This window comes from Prionailurus bengalensis, chromosome A2 (assembly GCF_016509475.1).
Source record: "Prionailurus bengalensis isolate Pbe53 chromosome A2, Fcat_Pben_1.1_paternal_pri, whole genome shotgun sequence".
Classification (NCBI taxonomy): Eukaryota; Metazoa; Chordata; class Mammalia; order Carnivora; family Felidae; genus Prionailurus; species Prionailurus bengalensis.
In genome coordinates, this window is record NC_057348.1 from 8,228,564 (window position 1) to 8,246,662 (window position 18,099).

The following is an 18,099-nucleotide window of genomic DNA, read 5'->3' on the forward strand; positions in this document are numbered from 1 at the left end:
CCCCCAGTGTGGCTGGAGTGGGATGTGCAGGGGGGAGGGGAGGCCTCACAAGGGGGATCTGTGGCGTTTATGCCAAGAGTGTTGGGGGAGGGAGGTGACACCTGTGGTTGTGTCTGGGCTCAAGCCCGGTCTGTCCCCTGCCCTTTCCTAGCAGGGTGATGCCTGGCGGATGACTCAGTCGCCTGAATCTCAGCTTCCTTGTCGGTGGGGAGGCTTCACTGAAGGGTGTAGCTGGTGGCAGGTGGCCTAGTGGAGGTGGCCATCTGTGCCCGGACAGTAGGCACGGCCCTGCTCAAGCCAGACACGATCCCCACCCTGGCGTACTCCCAGTCTCGGGGAGCCGAAAGTAGCAAAACCCCGTCTCCCAGCTGCGGGAGACGTGGCCCAGGAGTCGCCTGAAGAGAGTGGCAGCCGAGGAGCTAAGCGTGGGGGCAGGAGGCCCCTGGTCTGACAGGGTGGCGGTGGCGAGGAGGAACTCCTGGGGGCGGGGGGCAGTGGCTCTGCTGGGGTGGGGTCTGCGGCATCTCTGGGCCAGCCCTGCTGCTCTCCTGGGTCCCTGACTCTGCATTCCCTGGTTGGAATGCACGTTCTCCCTCCTCCCGCCCGGACGAGGCAGCCCTCTCTGGGTCGGAAGCTGCTGGAGGCCATGATTAGCATAGGCTGTGTAGCCTTACCTTGATTTGACCTTGTGACTCTGTCCCAGGTGATCTCTGTTTCGCTTCCATCTCCTCCTGGAAGATGCAGGGCAGTGAGAGGGTTGGTGTCAGCCCAGCGCACCTGGCAGGTGAATAACACACAGGGTTATAGGTCATTGGTCTAAACCTGCTGTGTTGTCGGGAAGGGATGATGTACCCCAGGTGTGGGCAGCCAGGTGCTCGCGATCATAAAGCCCTGAGACAGGTGGGGCTGGGAGGGGCACTCGGCGGCCTTGAGATCCTGCCCGGCCCCTCCCGGTGCCTCATGACTCAGGAGGGAGCCCCTGCCCCTCGGTGCGTTCACCCTCCCGCTTTCTCCCTTCGGGGACTAGCTCCGGAGGATTCGGGACTCAGGGTCGCAGGCAGGGTGCTGGGTGGGGCCGTTGGCACCCGCCACACTCGCCCGGAGAAACCACGCCACCTGTCCCCGCGCTTGTACAGAGTACACAGCTCTGACTTTTGGTTGAAGAATCTGGAGTTCCCGACTTTCCCTGCCCCCACTCCCTTTGTTTCCCGAAAACCAGTTCTATGAAGGAAATTGAGACCAGGCTTCCCCCAGGCCTGCAGGGGTTGGATGGGGAGACTGTGCCCTCGTGTTTTTTCTTTAGATGACTTATTTATTTTAATTGTTGTTCAGTCAACACCCCCAGATGCCCGGGCTTTCAGTCCTGTCCGGTGCATTTGACGGTTGTGTCCACCCACGAAACTGCCACCCAAAGCCAGACCTAGAACTTGTCCCCCAGCCTCTGGGTGCTTTTTGTTCCGTCAGGCGGGGCATTCTTGGAAACAAGTCCAGGCTGGTTTGGGGGAGGGGGCTCTGCCTCCTCCCCACCCCCACTCCTTGCACCGAGAGAGGGAACCCCCTTTTATTCCCTCTTTTTGTGTCTTTCAAGCGATTCATCACCCGCAGCTTTGGCAAGAACGGGTCTGGGCTGTTTTTCTTTAAGATTGTTGGCGGATTTGCCTCCCCGCTAATTGTGTTCGTGTGGCTGGGGTTCATGTTCGCTGGGTATGTTATACATGTCGGAGCGGAATGGTTTCAGGGGTGGAAACCTGCCTGACCACACGGGCAGGGGTGAGGTTCCAGGCGAGGACAGCGGAGGGGGCCTGGGCAGATGGGTGCTCTGATGAGAAAGGGGTGCTCTCGTGATCCCCTCCAGGGGGCACGTGAGTAAGTAATCAAAGACACACTGAGCGGGGGAGGGTCTCTTATAGACCCAAGAGGGACATTCCAGAAAATTGGCCACATTTTCCCTTGAGCCTGAGGGGAAGGCAGCGGCCAGCTGGTTTCCAGACCTGTGCCATGTGCCCTGGAGGCCTCTCCACGGAGCCTGGAGCCCGGCTCTGCCCTGAGCCGTCTGTGTGACCAGAGGTTGGAATCCCCAGTGTTAGCTGGGCCCCCCAGGGGGCAGACATGGACAGGATGCCTGGCTCTGTCTCCCCCTACCTCCTCTGCCCCCATGCGCTGCTTATCTTGTCTGCTGAGCGCCAGCACGAACATGTGCCAGGCGGGCACCGAGCCAGGCACTTTACGTTCATTGATTGTCCCAACCATCAGAACAGCCCCGAAGGGCCGGCCGGCCGCTGTGGCCACTTGGCACAAGGGTGCTGGGTGGAGGCGTGAGTAGGGGTGAAACCAGCCCATGCTCTGCTCCCCGAGCCACGCATGCTCTGCAGGGAGCCACAGAAGCCACAGCCCCTTCCTCTGGTTTATAAACGAGGAAACTGAGGCATTCGATGGCAGGTAGCGGCCGGGACACCAACCCACGTTTGGCTCTGGCGCCTCCACTTAGCCGTGTCACCTTTCAGGCGCTGGTGACAAGTCCGTGAAGGAGATTTAACGCCGTGTGGAGGAGGCGCCCCTCTGCCCCTTTGTCCTTGTCCTGTGTCATAGAAGTGGCCCCGGAGGGCTCTTCTGGAGCCCGCGTCATTGCTGAGTCCGTTATGGGGTGAGGCAGCCTCTGTCCCCCTTCGCCTGTGCACATCTGGAGTCACATCTGGTGAGGCAGCCTGAGGGCAAGGCGGGGCATGCAGGGTCCTCCAGATTCTCATCCTGTACTCTGTGCGCCTGGCAGTGGGCCAGAGGGGCTCCCTGAGTCCCGGGGGCCTGGCGGACACCCTCCAAGCAGTGGCGAGCCCTGCTTCACCTCTGGGCCAGTGGTCAGGCTCCCCTTCCAAGCTGGGCCTGAGATGGACCCCAAGTTATTCAGCCCCTGGGCTGCAGTTTCCTCTGTCATTTTCTACTGAGGCTGCCCCTGCCCCGTCCTCCTGCCTCTTCCTGTTTGGCCTTTCTGGAGCCACCCCAGTCTGCTGGTTGAGGCCCCTCAGCTGGCCCCAGGGCAGAACCCCCAGAAACCATATTCGCATTCCTCAGCTGTGACTGGCTCCGCTTCCTGTGCCGGGGCCACAGTGTGCGATGCACTCACCACTTAGGGGTCGGGCTCCCGCACAGCCCGGGGTCCTCCTGCTGCCCCTTGACACACCTTGTTCCAGCCCTACTTTCCAGGCCTCCCTATGTGTCCCCTGTGTAAGGGCCTCCGCTGCCCACCTCGGTCCCCAGAGAGCACTGCCCGCCCAGCTGCTGCTGTCGTGGGTGGTGGAGCCCCGTAGCGACCCTCACAGCCCTGGGGGACAAGCTCCATCGCCTCCCCATAGTGGAGGCTCGGCGGGGGGTGGCACCTGTCGTCAGCTAGACAGGCCCAGTTCTGCCAGGGCCCAGAGTCCACGTCCTTGCCCGTGGATGCTGGGGTGGGGGTTGGCTCTTTTCACAAGATGCTGAGTCCCCAGGCCAAGCCTCCCCGAACATGTGCCTCGGTTTCCTCTCTTGAAAGGAAGGTGGTTGGGAGCAGTAACCGGGGCACCCGAAGGCGTTAGGCGCTTGCTTGCCCGGTACCGGGTAGGTCACCGCTTCGGAGTCAGGGCCGGAGAAGGGCCAGGAGGAGGAGGCCAGTGGCCCAGGGTGTGGAGCAGAGGGCTGTGGGCTCGGATGCTTTGAGCCCCCACCTCCCAATTACCCGCTAAGCCCCTGTGCTTTTAGGGGCCGGGGAACCCTGGCGCACATCTGCTGTCCCTTTTGTAGCTCACAAAGCCCCGGGCTGCGCAGCTGATTAGCATGGCTGGGGGAGACAAGTGCTGATGCTCCCGCCCGTCGCCAGCCAGCCAGCCAGCCAGCCAGCCAGTCGGTGGCTGAGGGAGACATTTGCATGTAATAGCCCTGCTGACTGGTGCCCCTAGCACTTTTTTCAGAAAAGCGCGGCCCTTTCTTTGTCTGCTCCTTCTTTTCTTGGGGTTGCCCTTCTGTACACCCCACAATTAGACTCCTCTTCAGGCTCCCCTAGACCAGTCCTGTAGGGCCTGGCGGACCCAGCCACGGGCAGACCCTCTGAGAGGAGTCCCCTTGTCCCCTCGGCCCGCACGGAGCTGTCACTGGCTGATCCGGGAGGTTTGGCTGTCACTAGTGCAGGGCTGTGGGGGGACGGCTGGGTGCTTCCCGGGGTGCAGAGCGGCGCTCCGGTGCTCCTGGTTCAGACCCAGCGGCTGCAGGGAGGCTTGTGGCCCGAGGGGGCCTGGCTTCCCCGTGGGGCAACAGGAAACCCGGGGGGAGTCCCTGACCTCCCCCCTACCCATGGTTGCCTCTCAGACCAGGAGTCTCTTCCATTCTCAGCCCTCCCCATGCTCCTCCCCAGCGTCCCGTCACCCTGTTGCTGGGTGGTTCCGGAAGTTTCCTCCTCAGGGCCCCTCCTGAAGTAGACTCACCTTTTGGATTCTTCAAGCTGCCCCGTAAATCGCCAACCTGCCACCAGTGTGAGCCTTTTCTTGCCCACAGAGGCGGCGTGCTGTTGAGTTACTGTGAATGTTGTCAGCGGAACGAAGGGTGATGCAGTAAAGCTGCCTCAAGAAATAAACCGTCCCCCGTTAGTAGCTCCCCGGTTTCGGCTCCTCCCGGGGACGTAACCTGGAGGGAGGGGTGCCCCACCCATCCGGTGCTCCCGTAGAAGGGTCCCTGTGAGCAGCCCAAGGACCCCCCCTGGAGCTTGTGCGGCCTGAAGCGAAGACAGTTCCCAGCACCGTGTGCCCCTCGTCACTCTCTCCGCCTCGGCCAGATGGCTGCTCCTGTGTCCCCCAGGAGCACCCAGTCGAGCTGGTCCGGTGGCCAGAAGGCCAGAATTCTCTCCGGGACTCCTCTCCGCTCTTTGCCTCCAGCCAGAATGCCTTGGGGACACGGCGGCCACGGTGGGTGTTTCGCGCCAGTGACCCTGTGTACACATGGGTCTTGGGCTGGACACAAAGGGGGCGGTAGTCCTTATGACAGTCCTGAGCCCTGCGGCGATTTAGCTTCCTAGACACGAAAGCGGAGGCTTAGGGCTGGGGGGTGTGAGGCTCCAGGCGGCAGAGATGGCAGGTGTGATGTGCGCCGCGGTTCTGGGAAAGGTACTTCACCTCGCGGCCTTCCTGGTGCCGGGAGAAGGGCTTCCCCCGCCGGCAGCTGCTGGAAGGCAGGCCGGGCAGCCCCTGGCTTAAACCCCGAGTCTGCAGGGCCACTGCCCCTCCTGCCTCCCTAACTGGGGTGTGAGCGAGGGCCTGCTCCGGCAGAGTCCCTCGGGGGGCCGATGCCTCCATTCCTACCTTAGAAGGACCCTTCGGTCACAGGCCCCGTTCCCACCACCCTCCCCCTCCAGCAGGCTGAGGGGCGTCGCTGTGATGCCGGTTCCCTCTGGGGAGGACCCGGATGATTTGAGTGGCCGCCAGGCCTCCCCTGCTGTCCCGATCGCCTTTTGTCTGGTTATCTCTTGTGTACAGGGTAGAAATTCAAACCGTGCAGGAGGATGAGATGTGGAAAGTCCTTGTCTTCTTCCTGCCTGGTCCTGGCCTGTCCCCCACATCACCCGTCATCTTCCGGTGTGACCTTCCCACGTGCATTTTCAGGCACATACAGGCACGCGTGCCCGAGCGTCTCCCTGGAGCCCACTGTCCAGGAGAGGGGGTGCCGGTGCCTCCCTTCCAGAGGCGGCCACTGAGGTCACGTTATCAGTGTTTCTTTCCAGAAAAGCCCCCGGCAGACAGCACTCTTGCTCCCTCCCTCCCTCCGCCCTCAATTTTCTACCTGTGGCTCATAGATTTTACAGCTCGGTCCCCGACAGTGGTCCGGCCAGCCTGACAAGCCAGCGTCCGTGGCCTGTTACTGGCTACGTCTTCAGTCACTCATTCAGTGGGGATTTTGCTTTACAGCTGCTGTGGACAGCCCTGGGTCTGGGGTTGCCTTCGCAGACATTGGCAAGTGGGATTATAGGATAAGGCTCCCCAAAGGGCTGGCGGGGTGTTTCTGACAGATTGTCTTGGGAAGAGATTGGGGCTAGGGCCGCCTCAGGTGCCTGCGGGGAGGGCTGGGATTCCCCCCCAGGGCTGGGCCGGGCCAGAGGAACCCAGGGTGACCTCGTGGTCCTCAGACACCCCGGGGCTGGGCAGCTGCGTGGGGCGTCTCCCGGGACAGCACTGGAGGAGAGGGCTTAGGTTACTTGGCTGAGACGGAGGCCAGGCCGGGTGAGGCTTCCCAGGGTTGGATTTTTTTCTGGCACCGATCTGATGGAGGGTGAAGTGGCCACTCTGGTGACTGAGCACTTCGTACACTTACTACTGTCCACGTTTTCTCACGGGATCTTCATGGCAAGTGTGCGGGGACGGGGCGGGGGGGGGTGGGTTACCTTCTTTTTATCACCATTTCCAAGATCAGGCTCCCGAGGTCGGGGGTGCAGGCAGGTGGTGCGGCCGTCTGTCAGGCCCTCCACGCGGGTCATGTCCTCTCATCCCGAGGGCTGTGTCATTATCACTTTGATGGATGAGGAGACGACGGAGGAGGTCACACGGCTGGAGAACGGCACGTTTGGCCCTGAACCCTGGTCTTCCTTGGCGCTCGTCACTTTAACCACTGCCCACCTGGAGGGACCGACAGCGACCGTTTTCCTGTCCTGGCCACAGGGGTGCACGCCACGCAGGAGCAGGGGGAAGCTTCCACCCGCCCCCCCCCCCCCCCCCCTGGAAACTCGGTAAACTGTCACCAGGCCCCGCGGGGGGGACGGGAGCCCCGAGCGAGGGTTGCTGCCCGGTGGGCTGAGGAAACCGCCTTGCCTTTTCCGCGCCGTCCCCTCCTTCCCACCCACCTACCTTCCTTGACTGTGGAATATTTTTCTCTGGAAGGTGTACAGCCTGTGTTTTGTTTGGCGGCAGGAGGAAGACCTCACATTTGGACGAGCGATTCTACCCCCCCGCCCCCCTACGCCCCAAGTCTGCCAAGATAAATAGCTTTAATTAGTCCTCATTTGGTGGCTATGATGGTTTCCCTGCTAGAGAGGCAAGGACTTGGAACGTGGCCCCTCTTCCCCCCGAGCGGGTGGCTGCTTTCCTGCCTTGTCCCGCACCTCTCTGCTCTCCAGGTGGCAGCCCCCCTCCCCTCGCGTGAAGCTGGAAGGTTCCACGGGGGCGGAGTGTAACTCCAGACATTCGTCCTTGTTCCCCTGGTTCCCTCTGACCCAGGTCTGGCCAGCCTGAAGGACCCAGTGACCCTCTGCGTCTTCCATTACTGCTTGCTCCAGGGGGAAGGGGGAGGAGAGCAGGAAGGTCACTGGGCGGTTACCCAGTGCCCGGCGTCTCAGGAAGTGACCTTCCGGAGGCCACATGTGCCGTCGGGGCCTGGACACCTGGACTGTCACGCCATCTGCTTCCTGCCCTTAGGAAAGGAGCCTGGCCTTCTGGACCCCATGCCTCTGGGCCACCCTGCAAGTCAGCACCCCTTGAGTGCCCCCTGGGTCTGGGTGTGCCAGCCACGTGCAGAGCCCAGGGCCCGTGCGTCACTGTGTGTTGGGGAGCACAGGGGCGTTAAATAAGGAGTTGCCATGTGATGGGGGCTCGTCCAAGAATTGCTGGAGGACCGCCAGGAGGAGGTGACGGGGACACAGGATGGGGGGGGGGAAGGGTGTTCTGGATCTCAGGAGGCATGGAGGCCAGAGAGAAGTCTGGCCCATGGTCTAGGGGCAGCGAAGGCCCACATGGCTCGATTGGGGTCGTGGACGAGGTTACAGACATTGACAGGGGCTTGAGAGCCCCGTAAGGAGTTTGTACTTGTTCTAGAAGGCTCTGGGAAGCCATGGAGAGGCCCAAACGGGAGAACGACCACAGCCGATTGGCTCCTCGTCTCGAGAGCCACTGGCTTCCCAGCCTTCCTCACCTCCTGCTTGGCCCACAGCTCCTCTAGCCCTATGTCTGTCCCTCAGCTCAGCGCTCAGTCCCTCCAGGTGCTGCCCGTGGCTGTGGGAGCAGCTGCGCCCCTGAGCCTCTCGAGACCCAAATCTGCCTGTCCAGTCTGGAGTCTGTCTCAGCGCCCTCCCTGGCCACAGCTGCACTGTCTTTGTCCCCTCATTCTCCCAGCCGGGACCCTCTTGAGGAGAAGCGTGTCTGCCCTACCCTCAGTGCTGCTACCGAACGCTTCTTTTTTTTTTTCTTTTAAGGTTTATTTATTTTGAGAGAGAGAGAGAGAGAGAGCGCGTGTGGGTGAGGGGCAGAGAGAGGGGGAGAAGGAGAGACCGAGGACCTCAGGCAGGCTGCACTGTCAGCACAGAGCCCGATGCAGGGTTCAAACTCACAAACTGTGATATCATGATCTGAGCCGAAATCAAGAGTAAGACGCTTAACCCTGATACTGAAGACTTGCCATGGATGCCTCCACACTCCAGCTGTGGGGCTCACGATCAGCTCCATTCTGACACTGTCTGCCTGGGGAGACTGTCACATCCCACAGGATGGGGGCTCAGTCCCACCAGACCGTCGTCCTCCGCCCCCACTGCCAGTCACAAGTCCGGGTTGTCACCTGTGCGTCTCGCCCCCTGGCTGTAGATCTGAGTGAGGTTCCCACGACCCCCTCTTCAGGTTCTATTAATTTGCCAGAGCAGCTCACAGAGCTCAGGGGAAAACAGATCGCTCACTGGATCGGTGGCCGGTGTGAGGGATACAACCCAGGAAGAGCCCGACGGAAGGGATGCGCAGGGCAGTGTGGGGAAGGGCCGGGGCTTCCATGCCGTCTCCAGGCGCCCCTCTCCCGGCTCCTGCATGTGTTTACCAGCCGGGAAGCTCTCCGAAGCCCGTCCTTCGGGTGGGTTTTATGTTTATGGAGACTTCATTACGCAGGCACGATTGATTAAGTCATTGGCTGTTTGGAGGCTTAGGAGGGAGACTGAAAGTTCCAACTGTCTAATTACTTGGTTGGTCCCCCTGGCAACAGGGCTGCATCCTTAGGGGCTTGAAAAGTGACCTCATCGACATAAACTCGAGTGGATGAAAGGGGCTTTGAACGAAATCATGGAAGACGCCTTGTATTGTTCTCATCACTTAGGGCATTCCCAGAGTTTTAGGAGCTTTGTGCCAGATAGTTGGTTTTTGGTTTTGTTTTGTTTTGCTTTGTTTTAGGTTATTTTTGATTATTTTGAGAGAGAGCCTGCACGAGCTGGGGAGGGGCAGAGACGGAGGGAGACAGAGGAACCGAAGCGGGCTCTGCGCTGAGAGCAGAGAGCCCCACGCGGGGCTTGAACTCATGAACCGTGAGATCATGACGAGCTGAAGTGGGACGCTTAACCGACTGAGCCACCCGGGCGCCCCTGCCAGATAGCTGTTTACTGTAAATCACAGTATCACACGCAGCCCCCTCTGCTCTCTGCCGTCCCATGTGCCTTTTTTCCTCTTGCTGGAGAGAATTGGTTCCCAGTCTCTTTCCCGGCCTGGGGCAGGTGCCGTCTGTAGGCTCCCGTCGTGCCTCTGTTCCCCTGGCATCAGTGCCCATTACCTGGGGAATGTCCTCACTCTGTTCTCACCCCCTTTGGGATGGGGAGGGCATCTCCACTTCTCGATGTCCGGTGAGCAGATGAGGAAGTGGGTGGGAAGGGGGCTCGGCGCCCAGCCTCTCTGACCCGTAGTCCCAGGCACAAATGCTGGATTCGTCGTCAAGTTTTATTGGCACGCAGCCGCACTCACTCGCTCACACCAGGTCTGCGGCAGAGAGGAGTCGTAGCAGCAGAGACCACACGGCCTGCAAAGCCAAAAACATTTACTCCCTGCTCCTTCACACAGAAGGTTGGCCGTGCCTACTCCAGGAAGCACAGGGATGGCACATCGGTTAGGAGCCCAGACCCTGGCGCCAGTCTACTCTGCCACTCGCTTGCTGTGTGGCCTTGAGCGAGATGCTTAACCTGTCTGAGCCTTGCTTCTTCATCTGAGTGGAACGGTAGATAGCCCTGAGGGGTCCGTGTAAAATGCAGAGCGTGGCACCCGGAAAGTGTTGGTGCCGGTGACATCCCAGCCCTATCCCAGCCTCAGCAAGGCAGGCGCCGGGCCTGGCTCCCCGTGGGAACTCGGAATTTGTGACCTGGATTTACGGGGGCCTTCCTTCCTGGGGAGCAAGATGGGGGTAGGGAGCAGGCTTCCTACCCCGGGGCTCCCTCCGGCACACCCTGAGCACGCTTGCCCTGTGCTTGTCCCTGGGTATTCTGGCCCCTCAGCCCCTGGCTCCAGAGCCTCGGCGGGACATCCTGCAGCAGGTAGGAGGCCAGTCCGCGGCGCTAGGCCGGGTCCAGGAGCAGGGCAGACGCGTTCGTGGCACGATTGACGCTCCCGAGTCCGGCTTGCTTTCCTGCACACTCCCGCGTGTAGACTCTGCCTTGAGAAAGCTTTTCTGGAGAAGACGGCCCAGTGAGGGGGCCTGTTCCCAGCTCCGCCACCTGATCATATTACTGCAGGGACGAAACCCCGGCTCTGCTGACCTCGATCGGCGGGAACCCAGCACAGCCTCCTGGCCAGCAGCCCTCTCCGTGGTCACCGCCACTTAAATCATCACGGCAGCCTGCTAAGCCCCCACCCCGCTTCCTGTCCCCCACCTCTCTCGGCCGTGTGCACACAGCCCCTGAATCCGCTGGCCGACGTGACGAGGGCGGATTGGCACTCTGGGTTGCTTTCTGGAGGCACCGCGCAGAGTCGCTCCTGTCTCTGCCATGGCTCACCCGGTGATGGCTGGATCAAGGGGTGACTTGAGAGGAAAGAGAGAGACAAGCCTAGCAGGCGGTTTCCTGGTGGACGCAGCCACTCCTTGTGTGTGTGGGCGGGGCGGGGACACCTAATCGCCACTGCTGGGTCCAGGCCCTGGACCTCTTTCCTTTGGCCGGGGGGTGGGGTGGGGTGGGGTGGGGGGTGGGGGTGGGGGTGGGGAGGGAGGCGGGGAGAAGCTTTCTTCCAGGGCCACCCCCTACTACCGTGGAGCCGGCCAGGAGGCACGGTGTCCGTTCTCAGCTCCATCTGGGCACGTGCGACCCTGGGCAGTGAGGAAGCCAGAGCCCCACGTGGGCGGCCCGCTGAGCGCCACCCCACCCGTGTCCTGGGGGCCCATCAGCCTAGCGAGAGGAGGGGAGAGTGGGCAAAGGGGGAAAGGGGCGCGCAAAGGCCAGGAGCTGGTCCACTGGTGAATGAGGGGTACGGGTCCTGCAGGGCCTCCCAAGAGCTGGGGTTTCTGAGTCTTTTAAATACACGGAAGAATATGATCCAGCTTTTTTTTTTTTTTTTTTTTTTTTTTTTTGATTTGTCAAATATTTACTGAACACCTCCCTCCTGTGTGCCAGGGACTGGCCTGTGGGACGGGCTGTCAGAAAAGACTGGCTCCACGGGCTGTGGTTGCCTCTGCCGTGATGGGACAGGTCGGGCCGCCCTCAGCCCGGGCTCCCTTGGCCACAGGTCCTCGTGGTTGCCTGCCGGGCGCCAGGTTGCAGGGGTGCCCGGGGCAGCTGGTCGGGTTGCCAGGCTGCTCGGTAAACAGAGGCCCTCCTTGGTATGCTTGCTGTTACCCTGGTGCGGCTGGCAGATTGTCCTTATCTCCCGCCCCAGGAGGGACATGGGTGACGGCACCGTGCCAGGGTCCCTTCCTGGGACCCACTTGCAGCCAGACCTGGGAGCCCCCTGTCTGGGGCGGCGCCTGACAGTACGATCTTCTCTCCCGCCTGTGGTCAGGAGGCTGGCCCCCGGCTCTGGAGGTGTGAGGCCGTCTGGCAGAACCCGGGCTGTGGCCCCAGGAGGCCTCCAGGACCTGGGTCCACGCTCAGAGTACACAGGGTGAGAACAAGAGAGCTGGTGAACACCCATAGGCCCTTCCTATCTGCATCCACGCATTGAAAAGGTTTTTCTTTTTCTACGGAGATAAAGTTCACATGATATAAAACAAACCGCTTTAGAGATGCCTGGGTGGCTCAGTCAGTTAAGGGTCCGGGTCCGACTCTTGGTTTTGGCTCAGGTCATGGTCTCAGGGTTCATGAGTTCAAGCCCCACATCAGGCTCTGTGCTAACAGCGTGGAGCCTGCTTGGGATTCTCTCTCTCCCTCTCTTTCTCTGCCCTCCCCGCCACTCGTGCATGTGCACGCTCTCTCTCTCTCTCTCTCAAAATAAGTAAAAAAAAAAAAAAAAAATGTACAATTCAGGGGCATTTGGTACATTCGTAATTGTGTGACTACCACCTCTGTCTGGTTCCAAAACATTTCATCACCCCAAAAGGAAACCTTGAATCTATTAAGTGGTCACTCCCCAGGCTCCCTCCCCCGAGCCCCTGACAGCCACCAGTCTGCTTTCTGCCTCGGTGGATTAACTGATTCTGAATGTTTCATGTACACGGAATCACTTGTGTGTGACCTTTTGTGTCTGGCTTCTTTCACTCGGCATAACGTTTCTCAAGTTCATCCACGTTGTAGTGCGTGTCAGGACTTCATTTTTTTAAGTTTATTTATTTATTTTTAACGTTTATTATTGAGAGACAGAGAGACACAGAGCGTGAGCAGGGGAGGGGTAGAGAGAGGGGGAGACACAGAGTCCGAGGCAGGCTCCAGGCTCCGAGATGTCAGCACAGAGCCCGATGCGGGGGTCGAACTCACAAACCGCGAGATCATGACCTGAGCCGAAGTCGGTCGCTCAACCAACTGAGCCACCCAGGCGCCCCTATTTATTATTTTTAGTACTCTCTACACTCAACGTGGGGCTCGAACCCACGACCCCCAGATCAAGAGTTGCTCTCCTGACTGAGCCAGCCAGGCGCCCCAGGACTTCATTCCTTTTTATGGAAGAATAACAGTTCATCCCGTGGACCTGCCACGTTTTGTGTGTCCCTCTGTCAGTGGACGGACATCTGAATTGCTTCTACTTTCGGGTTCTTGCAAATCGTCCCGCTTTGAATATTTGCATGCAGGTATTTATCTGACTGCTTCTTTCAGTTCTTTTGCGTACATCCCCAAGAGTGGGGTTGCTGAGTCAAATGGTAATTTGATGTTTAACATTTGAAAGAAGAACCACCAGACCCCGGTCCCTGGCAGCTGAGTTGTTTCATAGTTTCATGCCCCCACATGCCTCCCAGGGTGTGAGGGTTCCAATTTTTCCACATCCTTGCCAACACTTGTAATTTTCCCCTATCTGTTTAAAGTTCTAGCCGTCCTAGTGGGTGTGAAGCGGTGTCTCCCTGTGGTTTGATTTGCATGCGCTTGTTAGCCAGTCCTATATCTTCTTCGGAGAAAGGTCTGTTCAGGTTCTTTGCCCATTTTTGAATTGGGTTGTTTACCTTTTCGCTGAATGAATTCTTTATATGTTCTCGACACTGAGTTCTTCTCAAGTATATGATTTGTGCATCGTTTCTCCCGTTCTCTAGGTCATCTTCACTTTTTTAATTTTTCTTCATGGTTATTTATTTTTGAGAGAGAGAGAGAGTGCGAGCGATGGGGTGGTGGGGGGGGGGGTTGCGCAGAAAGAGAGGGAGACACAGAATCCGAGGCAGGCTCCAGGCTGCGAGCTGTCAGCCCAGAGCCCGACGCAGGGCATGAACTCACAGACTGTGAGATCACGACCCAAGCCCAAGTCAGACGCTTAACTGACAGCCACCCGGACGCCCCTTCACTTTCTTGATAGTGTCCTATGATGCACAAAAGTTTTCAATTCTCATGAAGTTCAGTGTATCTAGTTTTCCTCTTGATACTCTTGCTTTTGATGTCACCTTGAGGAATCTTTTTGCCAAATCCAAGTTCAGGAAGAATTTACCCCTCTGTTTCCTTCCAGGAGTTTTACAGTTTTTAGCTCTTGTACTCAGTCAGGTCAGGCTTCATATGTGGTGTGAGGTAGGGATCCAGCTTCATTCTGTTGCGCGTGAACATCCACCTGTCCCTGTACCATTTGCTGAGGAGACCATCTTCCCCCCCCATTGAGTGCTCTTTGCACCCTTGTTGAAAGACGGGGATGCCTGGCTCTCTCAGTCGGAAGAGCATGTGACTCTTAAACACGGGGTCATGAGTTTGAGCCCCACGTTGGGTATAGAGATTGCTAAGAAAAATGAGAGAAGTCAGTTGATTATAAACATAAGGTTTTAATTTGACTCTGATTCTATTGCGTTGGTCTCTCCTTTGCCAGTACTATTCCATGTTGATCACGGTACCTTCAAAGTAGGTGTGAGATTGGGAAGGGTGAGTCTTTCCACTTTGCTCTTTTTCAAGATGGTTTTGGCTTTCTGGGGTGACGGGGACACTTGGCCACATTGGTACTCGGGCTGCTCTCTGTACGTGTGGTTTGTAGTTGTCTATTTGATGAGCTACTCTAAGGCAAGTTGCAGACGTGACAAGAATTCACTTAGTACTTCCGTTTCTTAGAAGAATGAGGGCATTATTCTGCGGACCCACATGCTGTCGTCACACGTTTGTCATCTAACCTTGTCACACCCGCGGTCCACACTCAGTTTCCCAATGGTCCCTAACAGCTTGTGAAAAGGTTTCGTTAGGCTCCAGTTGGGGCACTGGTGGCATTGGGGTCACATGTTTTTGGTGACCCTCGCTCTGGAAAGGCTCCCCAAAATTTGCCTCTTTCCTGGCATTGCCGCTTTGAGGAGGAGAGCAGGCGTGCTGTCTCGCCGACTACCCCACGGTCTGGAGCCGTCGCAAGAGGACCAGGGTGGACACTTGTGCCGAGAATGCGACACAGATGCCGTGTCTGTCCCGCCGCACCACACCAGGGCCTCCCGGGCGTGTCGGTTCGGCCTGTTTCTGGTGACGCAAAGTTTCACCGTTTGAGGGCGAAGGAACGAGCGGTAACAGTAATTAGTGGCGGCTCGTGGATGCCGTGCTCGCCGTGTGCCGGGCCCTGTGCCTGCCCCACCGTCAGCCCCATTTGGCAGATGAGAAGACCGAGGCTCAGAGAGGCTAAGTGACCTGCACGAATCACACACCGAGTGGTGCGTGTGGGACACGAACCCGGGCCGTCCGGCTCCCGGGACCGCGCTTAGACTCACTGCGCCGCCCGAATCCAAGAGGGAAGGGCTCAGGCTCAAGCAGAGGCGCCCCCGGGCATTCTGGCTTGGCTCCCACCCGCCCCTGCCAGCTGGGAGAACCGGTGATCTCCCCGTGTGACGGGGGCATTGGTGAATCAATGCCAGACTCGCTCAGCTGGGTTCCCGTAGCCCCCCCGACCCTGCCAGAGTGGCCCTGCTCTCGGCCCTCTTCCCACCTCAGCGCCCATTGGGTGAGCGGGGGCCTGGGCACCAGGAGGCGCTCCGTGAGGGAAGGTCCTGGCAGAGGTGCCCCCGGGCCCCGGTGTCTTGCTCGGCCCCACGGCGCCTGGCCACCCCCCACCCCCACCCTCGGCCTCGGTCGCTCTGTGGACAGCTGTCCTCTCCCCTCGACATGCTTTGTCCTGTGTCACTGCCGCCCGATCGGCCGTCCCCTCTTCCTCAGTGTGGGCTGGGCAGACGGGGCACACACGGCAGTGGGCCCGGGGCGGGTTTTATGGAGCCTCAGAAGAACCTGGGGGCTGTGAGGAGCGGGGTGGCGGTGGCGGGGACATGACTCGAACAAACTTAGCCCACGGGGAGCCTTGCTCGGCCGGCTCCGGGACCCTTTGGCTCATGCTCCCCTCTCTCCTCTTGCAGACGAAGATGTGTGTGTGTTTAAGTGCTCGGTGTCCCGAGAGACAGAGTGCAGCCGCGTGGGCAAGCAGTCCTTCATAATCACCCTGGGCTGCAACAGCGTCCTCATCCAGTTCGCCACTCCCAATGGTACGTGTCCCTTCCGTCCTGGCGGCACACGGCCGGAGATCCGTCAGCCGTGGCTGGCGGGGGACCCGGAGCCCTGTTCGGTCACGGCCCATCCGTCTGTCCCAGGGAGCCAGCAGAAATTATTCCCATGCGGAGATATGTTCGTGGGAAGAGGACATTCTCTCTGCCTGGAACGCTCCTCCCCAGACCTTCCCTTGCCGAATCATTTGGGTCCTCCTGGGCTCAGCTCTTACCTCCCTTCCTGCAAGAGGCCTGTCCTGACCACCTGGCCTGGGTGCACCCCAGGTCTCCTAGTGGAGCCTGGGGGCGAGTCTGGGGGCAGCGGAGGATGGGAGCGAGACGGAAGCTGAGGCAGCCAGAGCTCTGTTCCGAGCGCGTAGAGAAGCCACGGGAGGGTTCTGTGCGGACCCTGCTCCGGGATCCAAGTGGATGCAGGCGGTCTCCGGTTCCCGAGGAGGGTTTTTAGAGCCCCAGGCGACTGCTGGTGGCTCAGGTGGAGGTCAGCAGCCGAGGTGGTGGGGCGCCTGGGGCTGGAGACCGCTTACTGGTGCAGCAGCCAGGCCTGGTCACCGCAGGTGATGTCGGTGATCCTGGTGGCCAGGCTGGGAGAGTCGAGGTGGAGAAGCTGCCCGCCCTCTGCCGCCAGCCCCCCACCCCACCCCACCCCCGCAGCAGTCCCGGTGCCCCCGGTGGAAGAGGAAGCCGGATGGGGTGGAAGGAGCCAGGTGACTGACCCCCTCCACCGCAGGAGGCAGTCTTACGCCCCATTTCTTTCTTTACTTACGTAAATCACCCGAAGTCGGTGTTTAAAACACCACCCCAGGGGTGAGCAGTGGGAGCTGGTGTCAATCTAGTCTTTTCCGACTCCATGAATATTTATAGTTGGCTTTTTTCCCTTTAAATTCCACCAGTTTTTTAAATGGAGGTAAAGTACACATAACAGACATTTAACGTTTTAACCCTTTCTGGGCGTAGAGCCCGGGGGCACCGCGCGAGCTCCCACCGTTGTCGCCCCCATCCGCCTCCAGGACTTTTTCAGCTTCCCAAACTGCAGATTTTAATTTTTTAAGAGCTTGCCTTAGAAATCTCTACTTTTAAGGCACTGGGTTAAAATACGCATGACAAAATTTACCCTCTTAACCATTTTTACGTGTATAGTTCAGGTTGTTAAATACATTTACTGCTGGGTAGCCGCCCACACCCTCCCAGGCGGCCCCACACAGACCCTGTAGGGGTGCTTGTGGTTCCTGGGCTCGGGCCAGTCTGTGAGGTTTGACCCTGGCTCAGCGGGCGCGTGTCCTCCCGAGGCTTCGGCCAGGCTCGTCGGCCCCACCGGCCGCGCGGAGCACACACACACACGCTCCCCGCCCCCGACTGCAAAATCCCGGCCTCGTGCCGGCCACCAAGAGGCAGGGTTTGGCTGCCCTTCTTCGTGAATTTCAGCCCTGGTTTGGGGACAAAGAGATCACCAAGCACGCATGCTCAAACTAGGAGAGTCGGGGTGTGCACGTAGATGGAACCCCACCCCCGAGATGCCCACCGACGACCTGGCCTCCCCCTTCCAGACTTCTGTTCCTTCTATAACATCCTGAAAACCTGTCGGGGCCACACCCTGGAGCGGTCGGTGTTCAGCGAGCGCACAGAGGAGTCCTCCGCCGTGCAGTATTTCCAGGTGGGTACGCGTCACCCCCGACCAGGCTGCCGCCACCGGGTGGGCAGCAAAGGGCAGGCCCACCTGGGTGCTCGTCCTGGCTCTGCCCCTTACTAGCCACGTAGCCTCGGGCAGGTTTCCTTCGCCTGCTGGGCCTCAGTTTCCTCATCTGTGAAACGGAGATGCCAGGGTCTGCCTAGGAGGGTTGCTGGAGGAATTGAGTGCAGGTGAAGCTCAGGTTCACAGGCGTTTTGAGTAACAGTAGCACAGTTATCACGGACCGAACAGGCATTGGTCTGAGCGCTTTTACACCTGCAGATGCACTGACCCTCCCAACAACCCTAGGAGGTAAGTACTATTATTGTCCCCATTTTACAGATGAGAAAACTGAGGCTCAGAGAGGTTAAGTGACTTGCTCCAAGTCACACAGCTATTATGCAACAGAGCCAAGATGGGAAGCCAGGTCTGCCTGATGCCAAAGCCTGTGCCCCTGCCCAGGTGCCACGCTGCCTCCCGATCGCCCGTTGTCTTACAGAGAGACCCCGCAGCACCTCACCCGCCTGGCGCTCTGAGTTCTAGGGTTCTGTCTGTTCTACACCTCTGCTTCGTTGGGGACCCTAAGATGGGGCAGGCGGCCCCCAATCCCAGAACCCCTC

General features: G+C 59.3%; 1 protein-coding gene across 1 annotated transcript in view; it reads left to right on the forward strand.

Moving 5' to 3' along the window:
• The window catches only part of CARM1 (coactivator associated arginine methyltransferase 1), a 39,349-nt gene that overhangs the window by 8,912 nt on the left and 12,338 nt on the right, over positions 1–18,099 (forward strand). The window contains 2 exon segments of the mRNA XM_043586550.1: positions 15,667–15,792; positions 17,358–17,464. Of these exon segments, the coding sequence (XP_043442485.1) occupies positions 15,667–15,792; positions 17,358–17,464 (233 nt within the window).